General features: G+C 38.4%; 1 protein-coding gene across 1 annotated transcript in view; it reads right to left on the bottom strand.

Moving 5' to 3' along the window:
• Nucleotides 1–2,744: 2,744 nt before the first annotated feature.
• The window catches only part of LOC131063271 (uncharacterized), a 29,828-nt gene continuing 16,421 nt past the window's right edge, over nt 2,745–16,151 (bottom strand). Inside the window, exons 3-4 of the mRNA XM_059214102.1 lie at nt 9,250–9,848; nt 2,745–5,604 (exon numbers count right to left, since the gene is read on the bottom strand). Coding sequence (XP_059070085.1) covers nt 2,875–5,604; nt 9,250–9,848 — 3,329 coding nt within the window. The 3' untranslated portion in view covers nt 2,745–2,874. The remainder of the gene's footprint in view (nt 5,605–9,249; nt 9,849–16,151) is intronic.

Genomic DNA, 16,151 nt, shown 5'->3' with positions numbered 1-16,151 from the left:
CCCAACATTGAAAATTTAAAATCAAGGTCCTTCTCCATTAAATCCAAACACCAAAAAATAATATGACCTCCTAAATCACCTTCAACAAACTCTAGTCAACATTCCATCCTTAAGCTCCCATGAACATACTCCACTCATAATGATATCTTAAATGAAATCTTACAAGAATTCAAAGTGACTATCAATATGGATTCTTCATGCTTCCAATCCTTTGTTGGCAATCTTTCCATAGACTATTATATCACATTCACTACAATTTATTTTCCTCCCCTTCATCCATCGTATAATCAACCCTTTCATATTGAGGGCGCCATTTACAAACACAATAAAATGTGTAATAAACAATCACCATTATCTATCTTTTAACATAATCCTCAAGTCTTCAATCATGCAAAATCCAAACCATACATTGACCCTAGTGATTTACCTTCTACATCTTTCACTACATCCAGCAGAGGACAACCCTTATAATACACATTCAAGATCCTCAATGAAGGATGTGGAGAATCCAAATCCATGACTTTATTTATATTACTAAGTTAACCATATCATCTTGATACTTCAATAACCTACACCCAAAAGTGCAATACCCCCTTTTCCCACTATAATGGGGGCCCTCTAACTTCCTTTTCAGTGGTCATCTTGCTAATAAGGACATAGAGGATTTTTATCATACATGTCTTCACAAAGATGATCAGTACTTTGCATGCTTTAAAGAACACTATAAATATCATATTCCTGATGTATTTGTAGAAAAATAAACTATGAAGTCAACTTTTGTAAGGACCTCCATATTATTAAATTAACATAGTCCACAAAATACACATATTCAAGCAAAATTTAACGTACCACATGCTCAAATACATAAATATAGAGACACGATATTATATTTTGACATATGTTTGAGTACATAAATCAAAGATTAAGTATAACATTAGGAAATTATTTTTTTACAAGAGACCATAAGATCAAATATAATGAGTACATGATCTACATGGTTGGTGAAAATCCTATCAAGGAACTCCTCGTTCATGATCTCCACTTGAGCATGCCACAAGTGAGAACATCATCAAGGTGCGTTGGTGTCCAATTGTAAAGCACCATGCTTCCCCATAATTATTCTTAACATGAAGAATGCTTGACCATGCATGATATAGCCTATAATCTTGAAATTAGTAGGGCGACAAGATTTTTTACAACACGACATATCTACATTCTAGATACATGTTAATGAATTAATATCATGACATAACAGAGAGTGTGGGACATAATGATCAAACAACAAGCATATACTAAGTGATCAAATTTTATTTTTCCAAAGAGCCTTTTTGGGCTAACTATCAACATATATGTTAATGTAGAGATTTATTTTTCCCTAGAAACTTACCCTTCTTTTTGCTCCATAAATGAAACTCATCCAAAATACAAATAATACATATCGAAACATGATAGTGCATATTAAAACTTGCAAAAGCATACAAAGGCATACAAGGGCACATATGTGCATACAAGTGCATTGTTCTGCATCTCTATATGTCTACTTATTAGGATTTGAAAATAAAGAGGTAAATGTTTTATTCAAAGTAGAAAGATAAGTACAACAAAAGAAGGCAAATCACCCAGGAAAGAGAAAAATACTAAGACTTATCCCGATCCACTAGATGATCCAAGATGTGAGACAACTCTGGAGAAAGTTAACCCCTATCCTCAATAGACCAACCCTCCATAAAGATAGAAGCCCATTTAGCAAGACAATCAACCACCCCATTCCATTCTTTGGGACTGTGACTAAAAGTAACTGACTCAAAAGTGTTACAAAACAAAAGAGTCCACTGAATAATCAACTGTAACTGCCAACTAACACCATCCAAGTTTTGCTGATTAAGAAAAGTCACCACAAACTGGGATTCAGATTTCCTTATTGATTACATTCAAAACTTAAGCTATGAAAGATCATTTTAATCTATCATTAGTTAACATCCACATGTTAAAAAAATGAAAATGAAAATAAGAGGATTATCCTTAATTGTACATGCTCATAAGCGATATTTAAAGAAATAATAATCTCTAAGTAAAATATTTGATAATTTCATGTTCTATCATGTCATTCTCCTTGTATGTTTATCAAAAAAAAAAAAGATTATCTGACCTATAAACTTTAGCTTTTGCTCAAGACAGAATACTTATAGATAACTAATGACTAAGATACCCCTCTATAAGGCATGCATTTCTAAGATAGGTTAGAAGAATATTTAACTACATAAATCAATCCAATACTTTGCATTTCCTTAATGACTCTAAAGACAATCTTCCTATATACTCACCTTGTTCCAATGTTTATCAAATAGAGACTTCCTATTTCTTAACAATATAAGAAATCTACATCATTTAATCTTTATTAAGCAACCAGAAAAATAAGAAAATTAAGAAGTCTTTAATAGAATTTTATATGATGTTGAACTTATTACAAAGTGGTAGTTCTACTAGATCCAACTAGAAATTATGCAATACTTCAACTTACATGGCCAAATCAATGATTATTCTACAAACAATAACTATAGATATATGAATGCCTTACAAAGATTATTAACAATATCCAATTCGAAATGATACCCCAAACTTAATGAATGGGTCAATTCTCTATATCTTAATCACTTCCCAGTCATGAAAATAATTAAATTTACAAAATAAAAAATACCCACGCGTTTCAAACATTATAGTAATCCCTGCACAACACGATGGTATAATCACAATATCCAGCTTCCAGCTTTTTGCAGCATAAAGTCCTTAATTACATTATTGCACACAAGCAATACTTTGCAAAATAAACAACTTATAATTCGTACAAGCAATTACTTACTGGAAAATTTTGGGTTAAACATGATAATTTTCATGGACTTCTACGATTTCCGCGTACTTAGTATGAAGATGAATCTTCATCTCTTCATTTTTCCAGCTAATTTCATTCCACCATTCCTTCTCTGCTTTGATCTGTATCAGAGACTTGATATTATGAAGACCCAATGGCAGTACTTTAACTTTCATACAACGGAATAAAGTTAAAGTCTGCAACATGGGAAGAGCCCCTTGTTCGACGGAACTACACAGACTCTCCAGAGAAGGTAACATCCACAGTTTGAGCTTGCGCAGCTTTGGAAAGCAACCTTCCCTCCCGAATTCATCTCCCAACTGTTTGAGCTGAAGGCATTTCTCAATCTCTATTTCCTTCAAATTGGATAGTATGCCTAACCCTAATCCGGAAAGATTGAGTAGTATTTGAGAAGAGTTCAGCTTTAAGTACTTGAGATTTTTTAATCCTGAGAATAAATCAGGTGTTCCCTCATTGTGGCAATCATACAGGTGGAGTCTCTCTAGGTTGTGCATGGCCCGCATGTCAGTGGGTAGATTTGTTTGATGGACTTGGGGCATCCAAACTAGCCAAAGTTCTTGAAGCTCTACCAGGTTCCCCACTGTTTTCTCCTCAATTGGGGATTTTAGGGATAGACGCAGACGCTTGAGATTATGGAGTTTGCAGATGTCTTGCAAGGAAGCCTCCCTTAATTCCCCTCCTATTCTCACCTCCCGTGAATATGCAAACATTGTTGACTTCCACAAGTCAAGGTCTTCCAAACTAGTGAGCTGTGATATGTCGGGTGAAACTAACTCCAAATCATAACAGTGGGCTAACTTAAGAATTCGGAGAAATTTGAGCTTGTTTATCACGGATGGAATATTCTTAAGATGGGAGAAAGAAAGATCTAAAAACTGCAGTCTACTCAGCTCAAATGTTTGATGAGGGATTACCTTAATCTGGGTATTTGAAAGCTGCAGATAGAGGAGATTCTGCAGTTGCTTGATGGACTTTGGCAAGGATTTGATGGGCGTGTTGCTGAGATCAAGCACCTTCAACATATTCAGCTTCTCCAGAAATCCCTCTGGAATTTCTTCAACTGTGTTCCAGCTCAACAACAGTGTCACCAACTCCGTGCATTGAAAATTTTGAGGCAGATATCTGATATGGTTATGCATCAGTGATATCCTCACCGATGTTGCTCTTGCAGAGTCTGGAATGCCGGTTAGACTCTGTCCCGCACGGAACAGGATATTCCGGTCGACCTCAGCGATTTGTACCGCCATATCTCTTAGCACATCGTGAATTTTCACTTTCCAAATATCAAGGCCGTTTTCCTCTTTAACCTCAATCTCAACCAAACATCGGTCGGCCAAGATCTTGAGAAAAGAATGGCGACCCTGCTCTCTGCTTTTCACTAGGCCTTCGGCCAACCACAATTGTATCAATTGATCTGCGTCGATTTCCTCATCTTCTCTGTAAGCGGCCACATACAGGAAACAAAGCTTCAGCTCATCTGTTTCCAGAGCATCGTAGCTGCGCTTCAGCGGGCTGAATAATTCCCTCAGAATCTCCTCATGAATGCGATAAAACTGGGGGTCAATCGCCTTTAGCTCGTCCAGAATGTATTTCCATTGAGATGGCGTACTCTTGTCAAGCTTCGGCATTGTCCGGGCAAGTGTCTTAATGGCGAGGGGATGCCCTTTACACTCCTTTGCAATCCCTTTTGCGAAGGGCTCAATCTCGCTATCTATATTCTGATCCGCGCTAGCTCGGAAGGCTCCTCTGCAGAAAAGTACCCAACCATCTTCCTCCGAGAGTTTCTTCATTAGAATCATTTTGTCTACATCCATGCTGTTGCACACCTCTCTATCCCTGGAAGTCAGCACAACTTTTGATTTGTTCTCCAAAAGTGAAATCCCCAATTTGGAAACATCGATTCTTCTCCACACATCGTCCAAAATGAGCAGCAGTGGCTTCTCCTTGAAAACTGAATGCAACTTCCCTGCAGCCTCGTCAATGCTATAATTGCATTGCCAAGGCAATTCAATTCTCTCAAAAATGCGCCTCTGGAGATCAGATTCATTGGAGTCTCTGGACACAGTAAGCCAGATCACAAGCTTAAAGAAATCCACTACCTTTTCATTGTTGTTGATGTGTTTGAGCAAGGCCGTCTTTCCCACGCCGGGCATTCCATAGATACCAACAACACGAACAGATTGATCGTCCAGTAGCCACGTCTTCAACTCCAACAGCTTCTCCTGAGCATATGTGCCCACCAGCTCGTTCTCCATGGGCTGCGCCAGCGTCTTCAGAGGCTCTCCCAGATCTCCATTCTTGGGAAAATCTGACTCCTTTGTCTTCAGAAGCCCATCTATCTCCTTAATAGACTTCAGGATTTTTCCACTGGATCTTCGGAGAAAGCAACAGTTAGGGCAGCAGCAACACAAGCGATGGTGCTTGTTTTCTTCGTACTGGCGAAACACCTCTTCAGCGGATTTAACGATTGGCTCTTGTGTGTTGAGCCAATTCTTCACGACTGACAAAGGCTGTCGACCTTGCGTCCTTAGCTGATTGTTGATATCATCTACTATGCTCTTCACACGATCAAGCTTTTCGCGGAGGTATTTGGCATCGTTGGGCAAATTGATTAGGTGCTTAATCTCTTTCACAAATGTTTTGATGAAACTGGGTATAGCCTCGCTAACTAGTTGAATAATGGCGGCTTCCATCTGCCAAACGCAAACAGTCTCCTAACGAAAAGGAAATTATTGAGTACCAACTCTCGATCAATTGTGTCAAAATAATGATCTCACAAAAGCACTCGATAGGTGCACGGTTTTTTAAATGTGCTTATAGCATCTCTCCCATTCTCTTTCTATTGGTGAAGATATCTTGAGCATGCCGTGCTGTGCGGGTCTACACATGGCCCAGATCTTTCTTCTTTAACATCATTTTCCACAGATGCCTGACGTTCTTATCTTTCTGGCACTGTGGCATCTATACTATGCCCAATTTCCCATTTCTCGTAAAATTGTATGCGTAGAGAGATAATCTAAGCATGTTCCACAAGTTGGGCCCATTGAAAAAGGCCATTTAATGCCACTGAGATTTCTTTACGAGTGGGATTTTCGTCGAAGCTAATTTGCTTCTTGCTGCTTTGACAAGTTTTCGCATTCTATTTTGGCATGCGACATTTCTAGCCGTTGCAGCTCCATGGGTTCGAGCCTGGCCGCGACGTAGAGAAGGAAATTTACTCGTTGTTTTATTTGAAATATTATATTTTTAATTAGAGTAACTTTATTTCTTACTTATAATAAAATAAATAAATTTTAACTGGTTAAGTTTTTTTAATATTAAATTAGATATATTAAAGAATAATAATCTAAAAACTGACTTAATGTTCATAATCTGACAAGGGAGAGGGTCCCATGGTGGTGCAGGGCCTTTTACTTGGGATATTAATTAGGCAAAATTATTTTACTAGTGGGTTACAATTAGTCTATTAGTGGGGCACAAAAAAGTGTCATGTGAGTACTTATCCCTTAAAAGATTGCAACAAATTTTAAAAAGCAATGAATCATGTGACACCACATCAACACACCAATAAACATGACTTAGTATACAACTATGAGTCTTATTTCCTTTTGGGACCATTTTGGACACCTTGGCAAAAGAGGCATGTGATGTGGCATCATATTTGACCATGTGAACTTAAAACCCATTTTTAAAAGTAAGGTAATTGACAAACAAGATATACAAAATTCAAACTTTTTTAAATATTTGAGATAGATTTCGGGAGGTGTGAACATAGCCCTCACCACCATAGGGCTCTCTCCCTTAGTAAACTTTTAAACATATAATAACATTGATACAGGAGCATTCCTGGTCAATGAGCAATCTTGCATCAACAAAAAAAAATGTTTCCTTTTAGTTTTGTTCTTGTTCAATTCAATGTTGTAGTTTTTGTGTTCTTTTAGTGTTTTCTGGTAGCAATTTCTTTTTCATTGTGGATCGAATATCTAGCTTCCACCCTTGTTCTTGTTCATCATTCCAGATTTCCATTTCATTTGAATTCTTTTCTAGCAAGTTATTCCTTCCAGAGCGTTTGTTTCTTGGTTCTGGAGTAGTTTTGAGCTTATCGTTTATGTTGGAAATTTCTTCTTGTGCGGAGCGATTTATTGGCTTGTGGATCTATTTGGGACAACACACGATGTTCTTAGGCCCTTGGTCGACCTTCCTATGTGGTCCACAATTCTTGATTGTTCTTGGCGGATGAGATCTTCATGTCTTGGGGCTAACCTATTTTACACGTTTCATTTTCCTTCCTTGGTTAATGTAATCTTTTGTCGCCGACTTGGATGTGTTATGGATGGTATATATATTATTGTATGTGATCCTTTGGGGGGATATCGAAGAAATATGATGATCTAGATTCATAGCTTGTAATTTGGATACCTCTTGGATTTCTAGATAGATTGTATTCTGTAATGTCTGATGTAACTAGGCATGTTAGCCTGCATGTAGCGCGGATGTTATTGGATGTTTTGTGATGAATATATGATGATGCAGATATATGATTTTGTATTTGTTAGGATGAAGAAACGAATTTAAACAACAAATATTACAGAATTATAAACACACAACACATATAAATGAGACACACAGATTTATCATGGTTCGGCAATTGCCTACATCCACACTTGAAGCAGGGGAATCAATAGATTAATAACTAATCTGGTTTACACACATACACAACTGCAAGCAGCTCAAGAAAACCACTCTACAAATGAAATACAATCAACTCTTAAAGAGCTTGCAAGAAGAAGATGAAGAGCCAAGAGTTTTGGCGGCAAGATGAAGGAGTCCGTTGGACTTCACTTCCAACAATCTCCCATTGAAGGCCAACGACTGCTGCAACAAGTAGATTCCCATACTCAATCTTGCTATCAGTTATTGGAAAGGCCGAGAGAAGCTCGGCAGAAATTGAACTTCTCCCACTTAACTACATTAGTGAGCACATCAGCCGAATTCTTGTCGGTATGAATTTTATCTACATGAAACTTGCCTTCTTTGACCATATGGCAAACATAATGACTGTGAACATCAACATGTTTTGACCGAGGCTGAGATGTCTGATGTTTAGTCATAAAGATGGCACTTCTATTATCACAAAACAAAGCAAAATCTGATTGCTTCAAACACAACTCGTTGAATAAGAGTTGCAACCATACCATCTCTTTTGCTCCCTCTGAAAGAGCTATGTATTCAGCCTCTGCAGTTGATTGAGCTACTGTATGTTGCAATTTTGAAGCCCAACTAATCACTTCCCTAGCGAATGTGAAAGAATAACTTGAAGTAGACTTTCTTTTGTCTAAATCTCCAGCAAAATCAGAATCAATAAACCCTTGCAAAACTACCTTGTCCTTTCCAAACCATAAACAAAAATCAGAAGTACCATTGAGATACCACAAGATATACTTGACCACCTCCCAATGTGATTTTCCCGGATTAGCCATAAATCTGCTCACCACTCCCACGACATGAGAAATGTCCGGACGAGTAGACACCATAGCGTACATAAGGCTACCAATTGTAGATTTGTATGGAATTTTGTCCATAAACTCCTTATTTTCTTGTGTTTTTGGAGACAATTGAGAAGACAATTGAAAAATGAGAGGCTAAGGGTATGCAAACAGACTTAGCATCTTCCATACCAAATCTGTCCAATAATTTTTTAATGTAATCTTGCTGAGATAGTTTGAGTTCTCTCTTTTTCCTATCCCGAAAAATAGTCATTCCTAGAATCTTCTTTGCTGCCCCTAAATCTTTCATGGCAAATTCCTTTGCTAAGTGAGTTTTAAGTTCACTCACAATCTTCATGCTTGTTCCGGTCACTAGCATATCATCCACGTAAAGGAGAAGTGTGACAAATTCGCCATAGGAAGCTTTTTAAAGTAGATACAAGGATCAGACTCGCTACGAGTAAACTTGTGATCAATCATGAATTTGTCAAATTTAAGATACCATTGGCAAGAGGCTTTCTTAAGCCCATACAAACTATGTTTCAATCTACAACAGAGGTGTTCCTACCCCTTTTTAATGAACCCTTTCGGTTGATGCATAAATAGTTCCTCATCAAGATAACCATGAAGAAATGTCGTCTTCACATCTAGTTGTTCAAGTTCAGGATCCCAGGCTGCAACTAAGCCCAATACTGCTCGGATGGTAGTCATTTTGACTATTGGCGAGAAAATTTCTTTGAAGTCGAGGTCTTGCTGCTGAGCATATCCCTTTACAACTAGTCTTGCTCAAAATCTTTTGCAACCACCGACTTCATCTTTGAGTTTATACACCCATTTATTTCTTAATGCCTTTCTGTTAGGTGGAAGTGGCACCAAATCCCATGTCTCATTTTGCAATAGTGCATCCATTTCTTCGCACATTGCAGCGTGCCAGTTATCACAATCTGCATTTTTACAAGCTTCTTTGTATGTTGTAGGCTTTGTTTGATCAGAGATTAGCAAGGTAGGTTCATCTTCTTCACAAAACAATAAATCATAGTTGGAGAACTTTGCAGGAGGTCGCCTCTGTCTGGTTGATTTCCTCAATTGACTCTCTGCTGCAGTAGTAGAATTATTCAATTTAAGTGATCTTTGTTTATGCGAGTAGATATCATGCCCAGTGTTAATTCGCCCGGTAGTTTCATTGCTAATTTCCCTGTCTACAGGGGCAATCAACGACCTGTGGATTTTTGTCCACATTGGGTTCAGGCAAGTCGTGGGAGATAGGGTCCGCAGAGACGTCTTTCTCTGCCTGCGTTGGATGAGTGAGCAGGGGTCTACGAGAGGGGACTGCCACATCACTGATGGCAGGGAAGCCATGCGGTGGTGGCACAAGCCCCGTGGATACATGTGAGCATAGGGGAAAGAGTAGGGAGGGCCCATGGGGTGGGGAGCCCGTGGAGAGAGCGCCAGTGGGGAGCTTGTGGGAAGGACTGCAAGGAGCTCACGGAGAAGGATTGCATGGAGCTCGTAGAGAAGAACATACTACTGGGTGTGGAGACAGAGATGTAGGGCACCGTGAGGTGTGCAAACTATGTCGTGCAAGTAAAGTGGATTGCGATGCAGGCCGTGGCACAAAAGGATTCTTCTTGCAAACCTTTGAAGACTGTGAAATCGTGTCCAGTTCTTCACAAGGTGCTGTTTCAAACGACAGTGGGCTTTCATAAAGGATACTGTCTTCTTCATCATTCTCAGTCTAAGAACTATATTCAACTAAGGTAGATGTCATAGGGGCTCCCACTGAATGAGAGACCAGAGGTAGAGTGCTGGTAGTCAAATTTTGAAACAAAGACATAGGGACATATTTTTTCTCTGATTTATTTGAATCTTGTAGCGCGGGGAAGGTCTCATGGAAAATTACATCCTTGCTACGAACAATATTTTTGTGAACTGGATCCCACAATCTGAAACCAAATTGCTCTTCGCCATACCCCACAAAAATACATTTAAGTGACTTTGGATCCAATTTGGTTCGCTTCTCCTTGGGTATATGTGAGAAGGCTTCACAGCCAAACACATGAAGATGTGAGTATGAAATCCTCTTCCCTTTCCATTCCTCTTTCGGAATACCAAAGTACAATTTAGATGAGGGACTTCGGTTGATTAAATGCACTGTTGTGTTACACGCTTCTACCCAAAATTTGTTGCATAGACCTACATTAGACAACATACATCATGCCTTTTCAAGAATTGTTCTATTCATCCTCTCGACTGCACCATTTTCTTGAGGAGTGAAAGGAACAACCTTGATTCTTCTAATCCCATTATCAGCACAAAAATCATCAAATTCATGTGAACAAAATTCTCCACCACTATCGGTTTGTAAACATTTAATCTTATGCCCAATCTGATTTTCAACTAAAGCTTTGAAAATTTTAAATTTTGAAAAGACTTCAGATTTCCTAGAAAGCATATAAATCCATACTTTTCTTGTACAATCATCAAGAAAGGTGACAAAATAGTTAGCTCCTCCAATGGAGGTTACCTCGGTAGGCCCAAAAACATCCGCGTATATAAGCTCCAGCGGTGTTGTCTTTGTGTCACGCCCACCTTTCAAAAAATTGACTCTCTTTTGTTTGCCATAAAGGCAATGTTCACAAAAGGCTAAGTCAACAAGTTTGAGGCCCGGTAGCTTATTTCTTGTATGCATAGCATGGAGTCCTTTCTTTCTAATATGCCCAAGTCTTTGATGCCAAAGATCCGCTTTGTTGTCCTCAATCACCATTGCAGCTCCCACTTCACCATGAGTCTTAAATATGTATAAACTACCCACTTTATTACCATTTGCAATCAACATGGTACCATGAGTTACCTTCCATGTATCCAGGAGAAAATTTACATTAAGACCTTGATCAAAGAGCTATCCAACGGATATCAAATTCTGCTTCAATTTTGGGACATGGCGAACATCTTTGAGCAGCCCTGTTTTACCAACTTCTAATGGCAACAATACATCCCCTTTGCCTGTAATTTCACAAGCTTTGTTATCTTCTAAGAAAACATTTCCAAAATGACCTTCATGGTAATTAATGAATGCTTCAAGACAAGAGGTAGCATGATGGGAGGCACCAGAATCAAGCATCCATGAATCCAGAGCAGTGTCGGTTGTTGAAAGGATTAGTACACTATCATCTTTATCGTAGACTGTATTTGCTTTGCTGTCTCGCACCCTCTCTTGTGCCCTTTTCAAGTTTCTACAATCCTTCTTCACATGACCAGCTTTGCCACAAAACCAACATTCACCATTTATGTTTCTACACTTCAATCTCCTTGCTGATTTCGAATGTCTATGGTAATTATTTATGTCTCTATTATGACTTCTACCTCTATTTTTGGTGCTGACCACCGTTAAGGCTTCACCAGATGAAGGTTCATCATTCTTTCTTCTCAAATCCTCACTGAGAAGAGTAGATGCTACATCATTAAAAATTAAATTATTTTTACCGGATATAGATGTGCTAACTACTGTTACAACGCCATCCTAGCTGCTTGGCAAAGAACATAATAAAAGAATAGCCTTTCTCTCATCATCTTGTGTCATCCCCATCGAAGTTGCTTGACTAATTAATGTATTAAATTCATTGATGTGGTTTGCCATAGTACAACCTTCCTTTTTTTTCAGTTTGTACAAGCGCTTCATGATAAACACTTTATTTGTAGTCGATACCATTTCATACATGGCTGTGAGTCTATCCCATACATCTTTTATTGTTGCATCACCCGTGACATTGAAGAGAACATTGTTGGATAGCGAGAGAAAAATTGTCGCTCTTGCCTTCTTGTCTAATTTTTACCATTCTTCATCAGCCATCGCAGTTGGCTTCTTCTTTTTCCCTTCAAGCACGAATGAAAGTTCTTGCTTTATCAACAAAGACTCCATCTGCACCTTCCATAACCCGAAGCTTTGACCAGAGAACTTCTCTATCTTCGCTTCTTCCATGATTCTAGAATTTCAACCACCAAAATCTTAACAACGATCTAACCTCACTCTGATACCAATTGTTAGGATGAAGAAACAAATTTAAACAACAGATAAAACAAAATTATAAACACACAACACAGGGAAATGAGACACACAAATTTATTGTGGTTCGACAATTGCCTACGTCCACACTTGAAGCAGGGGAATCAATAGATTAATAACCAAGCTAGTTTACACACATACACAGTTGCAAGCAGCTCCAAAAAATCACTCTACAAATGAAATACAATCAACTCTTAAAGAGCTTGCAAGGAGAAGTTGAAGAGACAAGAGTTTTGGCGGCAAGATGAAGGAGTTCGTTGGACTTCACTTCCAACAATATTTTCTCTATTTGTTGTTGTTTCTTCCATTGTGTTACTCTTGCTACATGACTTGGATTGTTCTCTTTTAGGTCCCTCCAGATTATGGATGTGTCATATGGTATCAGTGTTGGTTGCGAATCTTAAGGCATTCCTTTGGGTGAATAGATCATCGAGTTGAGGCAGGCTGTGATCATTTTCAATAGAGTGCCAAGTGTGAGGCAATTGGAACTTGTAGTCATTTCGCAGAGGAGGCAGTTGCACCAGAGAAAAAGAGGAGATGTCGCTAAGAAGGATGAACGTGAGGAGGGTAGAAAAGATGATGAAGGATTTCATAAATGAGATGAGGAATGAGATCCAAAATGCATTCGCTAGTTTGTGGAGAAATCTGGAATCAATGGATGAGAATGAAGAGGCGGGTGAAGAGTTTGAGGTTGAAGAGGCTAAACGACGAGAAGATGAGAGAGAAGAAATATTCCCTAGATCAATGGCACAAGTGAGTAAAATTCATAAAGTCGAGATTTCTAACTTTTCAGGTACAATGAATCTAGAAGACTTGATAGAGTGGATCAGAGAGTTGGAGGAATATTTAGAGTTTGAGGATACTAAAGAACCACAGAGGGTTCGATCAACACAAACTAAATTGAAAGGGCATGCTTCTTTATGGTGGAAAGAGTTGCATAGAGATAGAGTGGAGAATGGAGAGATAAAGAGCATCCGGTGGAGGCAAATAGTTGCAAGATTGATTAAATTCATTTCAAGAGACTATGAGTTGGAGTTTTTCAAGAAGTTACAGAACTTGAAGCAGAGGAAAATGAGTGTGAAGGAGTATACTAACAAATTCTACAAGGTGATGATTAGATCTAGACATAGACAGATGGATAGGGAGAAAGTGGCTAGGTACATAAATGGACTTGCATTTAACATTCAAGATGAGATGAGTATACTGAAGATTTCTATAGTTGAGGAGGCTTACCAATATGCTTTGAAGGCTGAGGAGAAAGTGAAAAGAAGACAACAAAATAACCCTGAAGGAAAAGAGAGATATAAAGGGTAGATGAATTGCAGTATAGAGAAGCAGAATGTGGAAGAAGAACCAACACCTAAGTGGAATAAAGAATTGGATCATAAGACACAAAGAAAAGGCAATGGCAGCAGCATCAATTAATTTTCGGGTAGATGTTTTAGGTGTGGAGAAACCATACATATGTCTTATGAGTGTAAGCATGGAATGACAAGGAAATGTGTGGCAAATGAGGATCAGGAAGCTATAGTTATCAGAGTTGAATGGGAATCGGGGTAGGGAGAATCTCTTATGTTTAGAAGAGCCTTGGTAGAGAATAGCAGTGATGATACCAGACCTACTCAAAGGAAGAATATTTTTCGGACTATATGTAAATCAAGTGGTAAGTTTTGTAAGGTTATTGTGGATAGTGGAAGTATTGATAATTTGGTATCTGGGGAGATGATTGAGAAGCTTGCTCTGAAAAGGCTTAAACACCATTTCCCTTACAAGGTGAGTTGGTTGCAAGATGATCAGAAGGTAGAAGTGAAAGAACAGTGTTTGGTGAATTTTAATATTGGGCCTTTCAGAGATGAAGTCTTGTGTGATGTTTTGTCTATGAGTGCTTGTCATGTTTTGTTGGGTAGACCTTGGCAATTTGATAGAGGACCTATTTATGATTGTAGAAGAAACTTGATCACTATTGAGAAGGATGGGCAGAAGTTCACTTTGACTTCTTTGAGGGAGAAAGAGAAGGAAGTGAGGACTTTGAGTCTTGAGAAGATTTGCAGTGCTGAGAAGTAGGTTGCAGAGGTTGCACTGGATGGTGGCATGGATTTGCAGAAGGATCTTGTGGATAGGCCTGATAGAAAGGTGGTACTGGATGGTAGTAAGGTTAAGGTTATGGTGGCAGACCAGATGAAACCTTGTGGCAGAGTTACAGAAGAAATAGGGTAATAGTCAGAAACAGTGTGTAGGTATGAAGCAAGGAAAGAGAAATAAAGAGAAACAGTAGTTAGAGAATCTAGTTGAGGTTCTGGAAGAGTTAAGGAAGAAGTCTGCAGACCAAGAAGAAGTTTGATTAGGAGTGAGTATGTGATCTATATCTCGAATCCTTGTCAGTGTTCATGAGTTGCCTCTCATGGAACATCTTTTTCTACTTGGGGTGTCTGATGAAGGAGCATCCATGTTCGATTAGCAATCTTGCATCAACCAAAAAAAAATCCTTTTAGTTTTGTTCTTGTTCAGTTCAGTGTTGTAGTTTCTGTATTTTTTCAGTGTGTTCTAGAAGAAGTTTTTTCATTGTGGATCGGATTTGTGACTTCGAGGTTTGTTCTTATTCATCATTCCACATTTCCAGTTCGTTTGGATTCTTTTTCCAGCAAGTTATTCCTTTCGGAACATCTATTTCTTGGTTCTAGAGCAGTTTTGAGCTTATCACCTATGTTAGAGATTTCTACTCATGCAGAGCGATTTGTTGTCTTGCGGTTCTATTTGGCACCACAGAGGATGTTCTTGGGCCCTTGGCTGACCTTCCTATGTGGTCCACACTTCTTGATTGTTCTTGGTGGATGAGAACTTCACATCTTGGGGCTGACCTATTTTACACATTTCTTTTTCCTTCCTTGGTTAATGTAATCTTTTTTGGCCCACCCGAATGTGTTCTGGATGGTATATATATTATTGTATGTGATCCTTTGGGGGGATATCAAATAAGTATGATGATATAGATTCATAGCTTGTAATTTGGATACCTCTTGGAGGTCTGGATGGATTGTATGATGTAACTGGGCATGTTAGCCTACATGTAACTTGTATGTTTTTTATATAGATAAACGGGTTTTACATGGACCCAAAACCAAGAGTTTTACAGAAGCTGGCCATCATCCAACCAAAGAAAAACTAACAGAAAAATAGGGGAACACCCCTGACTGAGATCAAAAGAAAAAAGAAACAACAAAGAACAAAACAAAGCACAAACAAGCACTCAATTAAGCAAGCGCACAATCTCCTTGTTCTTCTAGATGGTAGCCTTGTTGATTTCCTCCAAGTCCTCCATAATGAACCTGGATGTTTGGATGTTACTGGATGTTGTGTAATGAATATATGATGATGCAGATATCTGATTTTGCATTTTCTCTAGTTGTTGTTGTTGTTGTTTCATGACTTGGATTGTTCTCTTTGAGGACCCTTTGGATCATGGTTGCATCAAACATTTAATTATATTAGTTAGGTCCAATTGTATCATAATAGTTTCAGATGTTTCATGATATATCAATATGCCATGTTAGTTTTGGAAGTGTTATGATTATTTTTCCTAAATGTATAAGATAGCTTTTTTTAATAATCTAGGAATAAAGAGATTTAGATAAGCACAAGATTGCATTAAAATGAGCATAGTCGACATTGTACAAATAGGTAGAGTGATTGGGGCAAATCAAAAGTCAAAACC

The sequence above is a fragment of the Cryptomeria japonica genome, chromosome 2 (assembly GCF_030272615.1).
Source record: "Cryptomeria japonica chromosome 2, Sugi_1.0, whole genome shotgun sequence".
Taxonomy (NCBI): Eukaryota; Viridiplantae; Streptophyta; class Pinopsida; order Cupressales; family Cupressaceae; genus Cryptomeria; species Cryptomeria japonica.
This window is presented reverse-complemented; position numbering and strand designations above follow the sequence as displayed.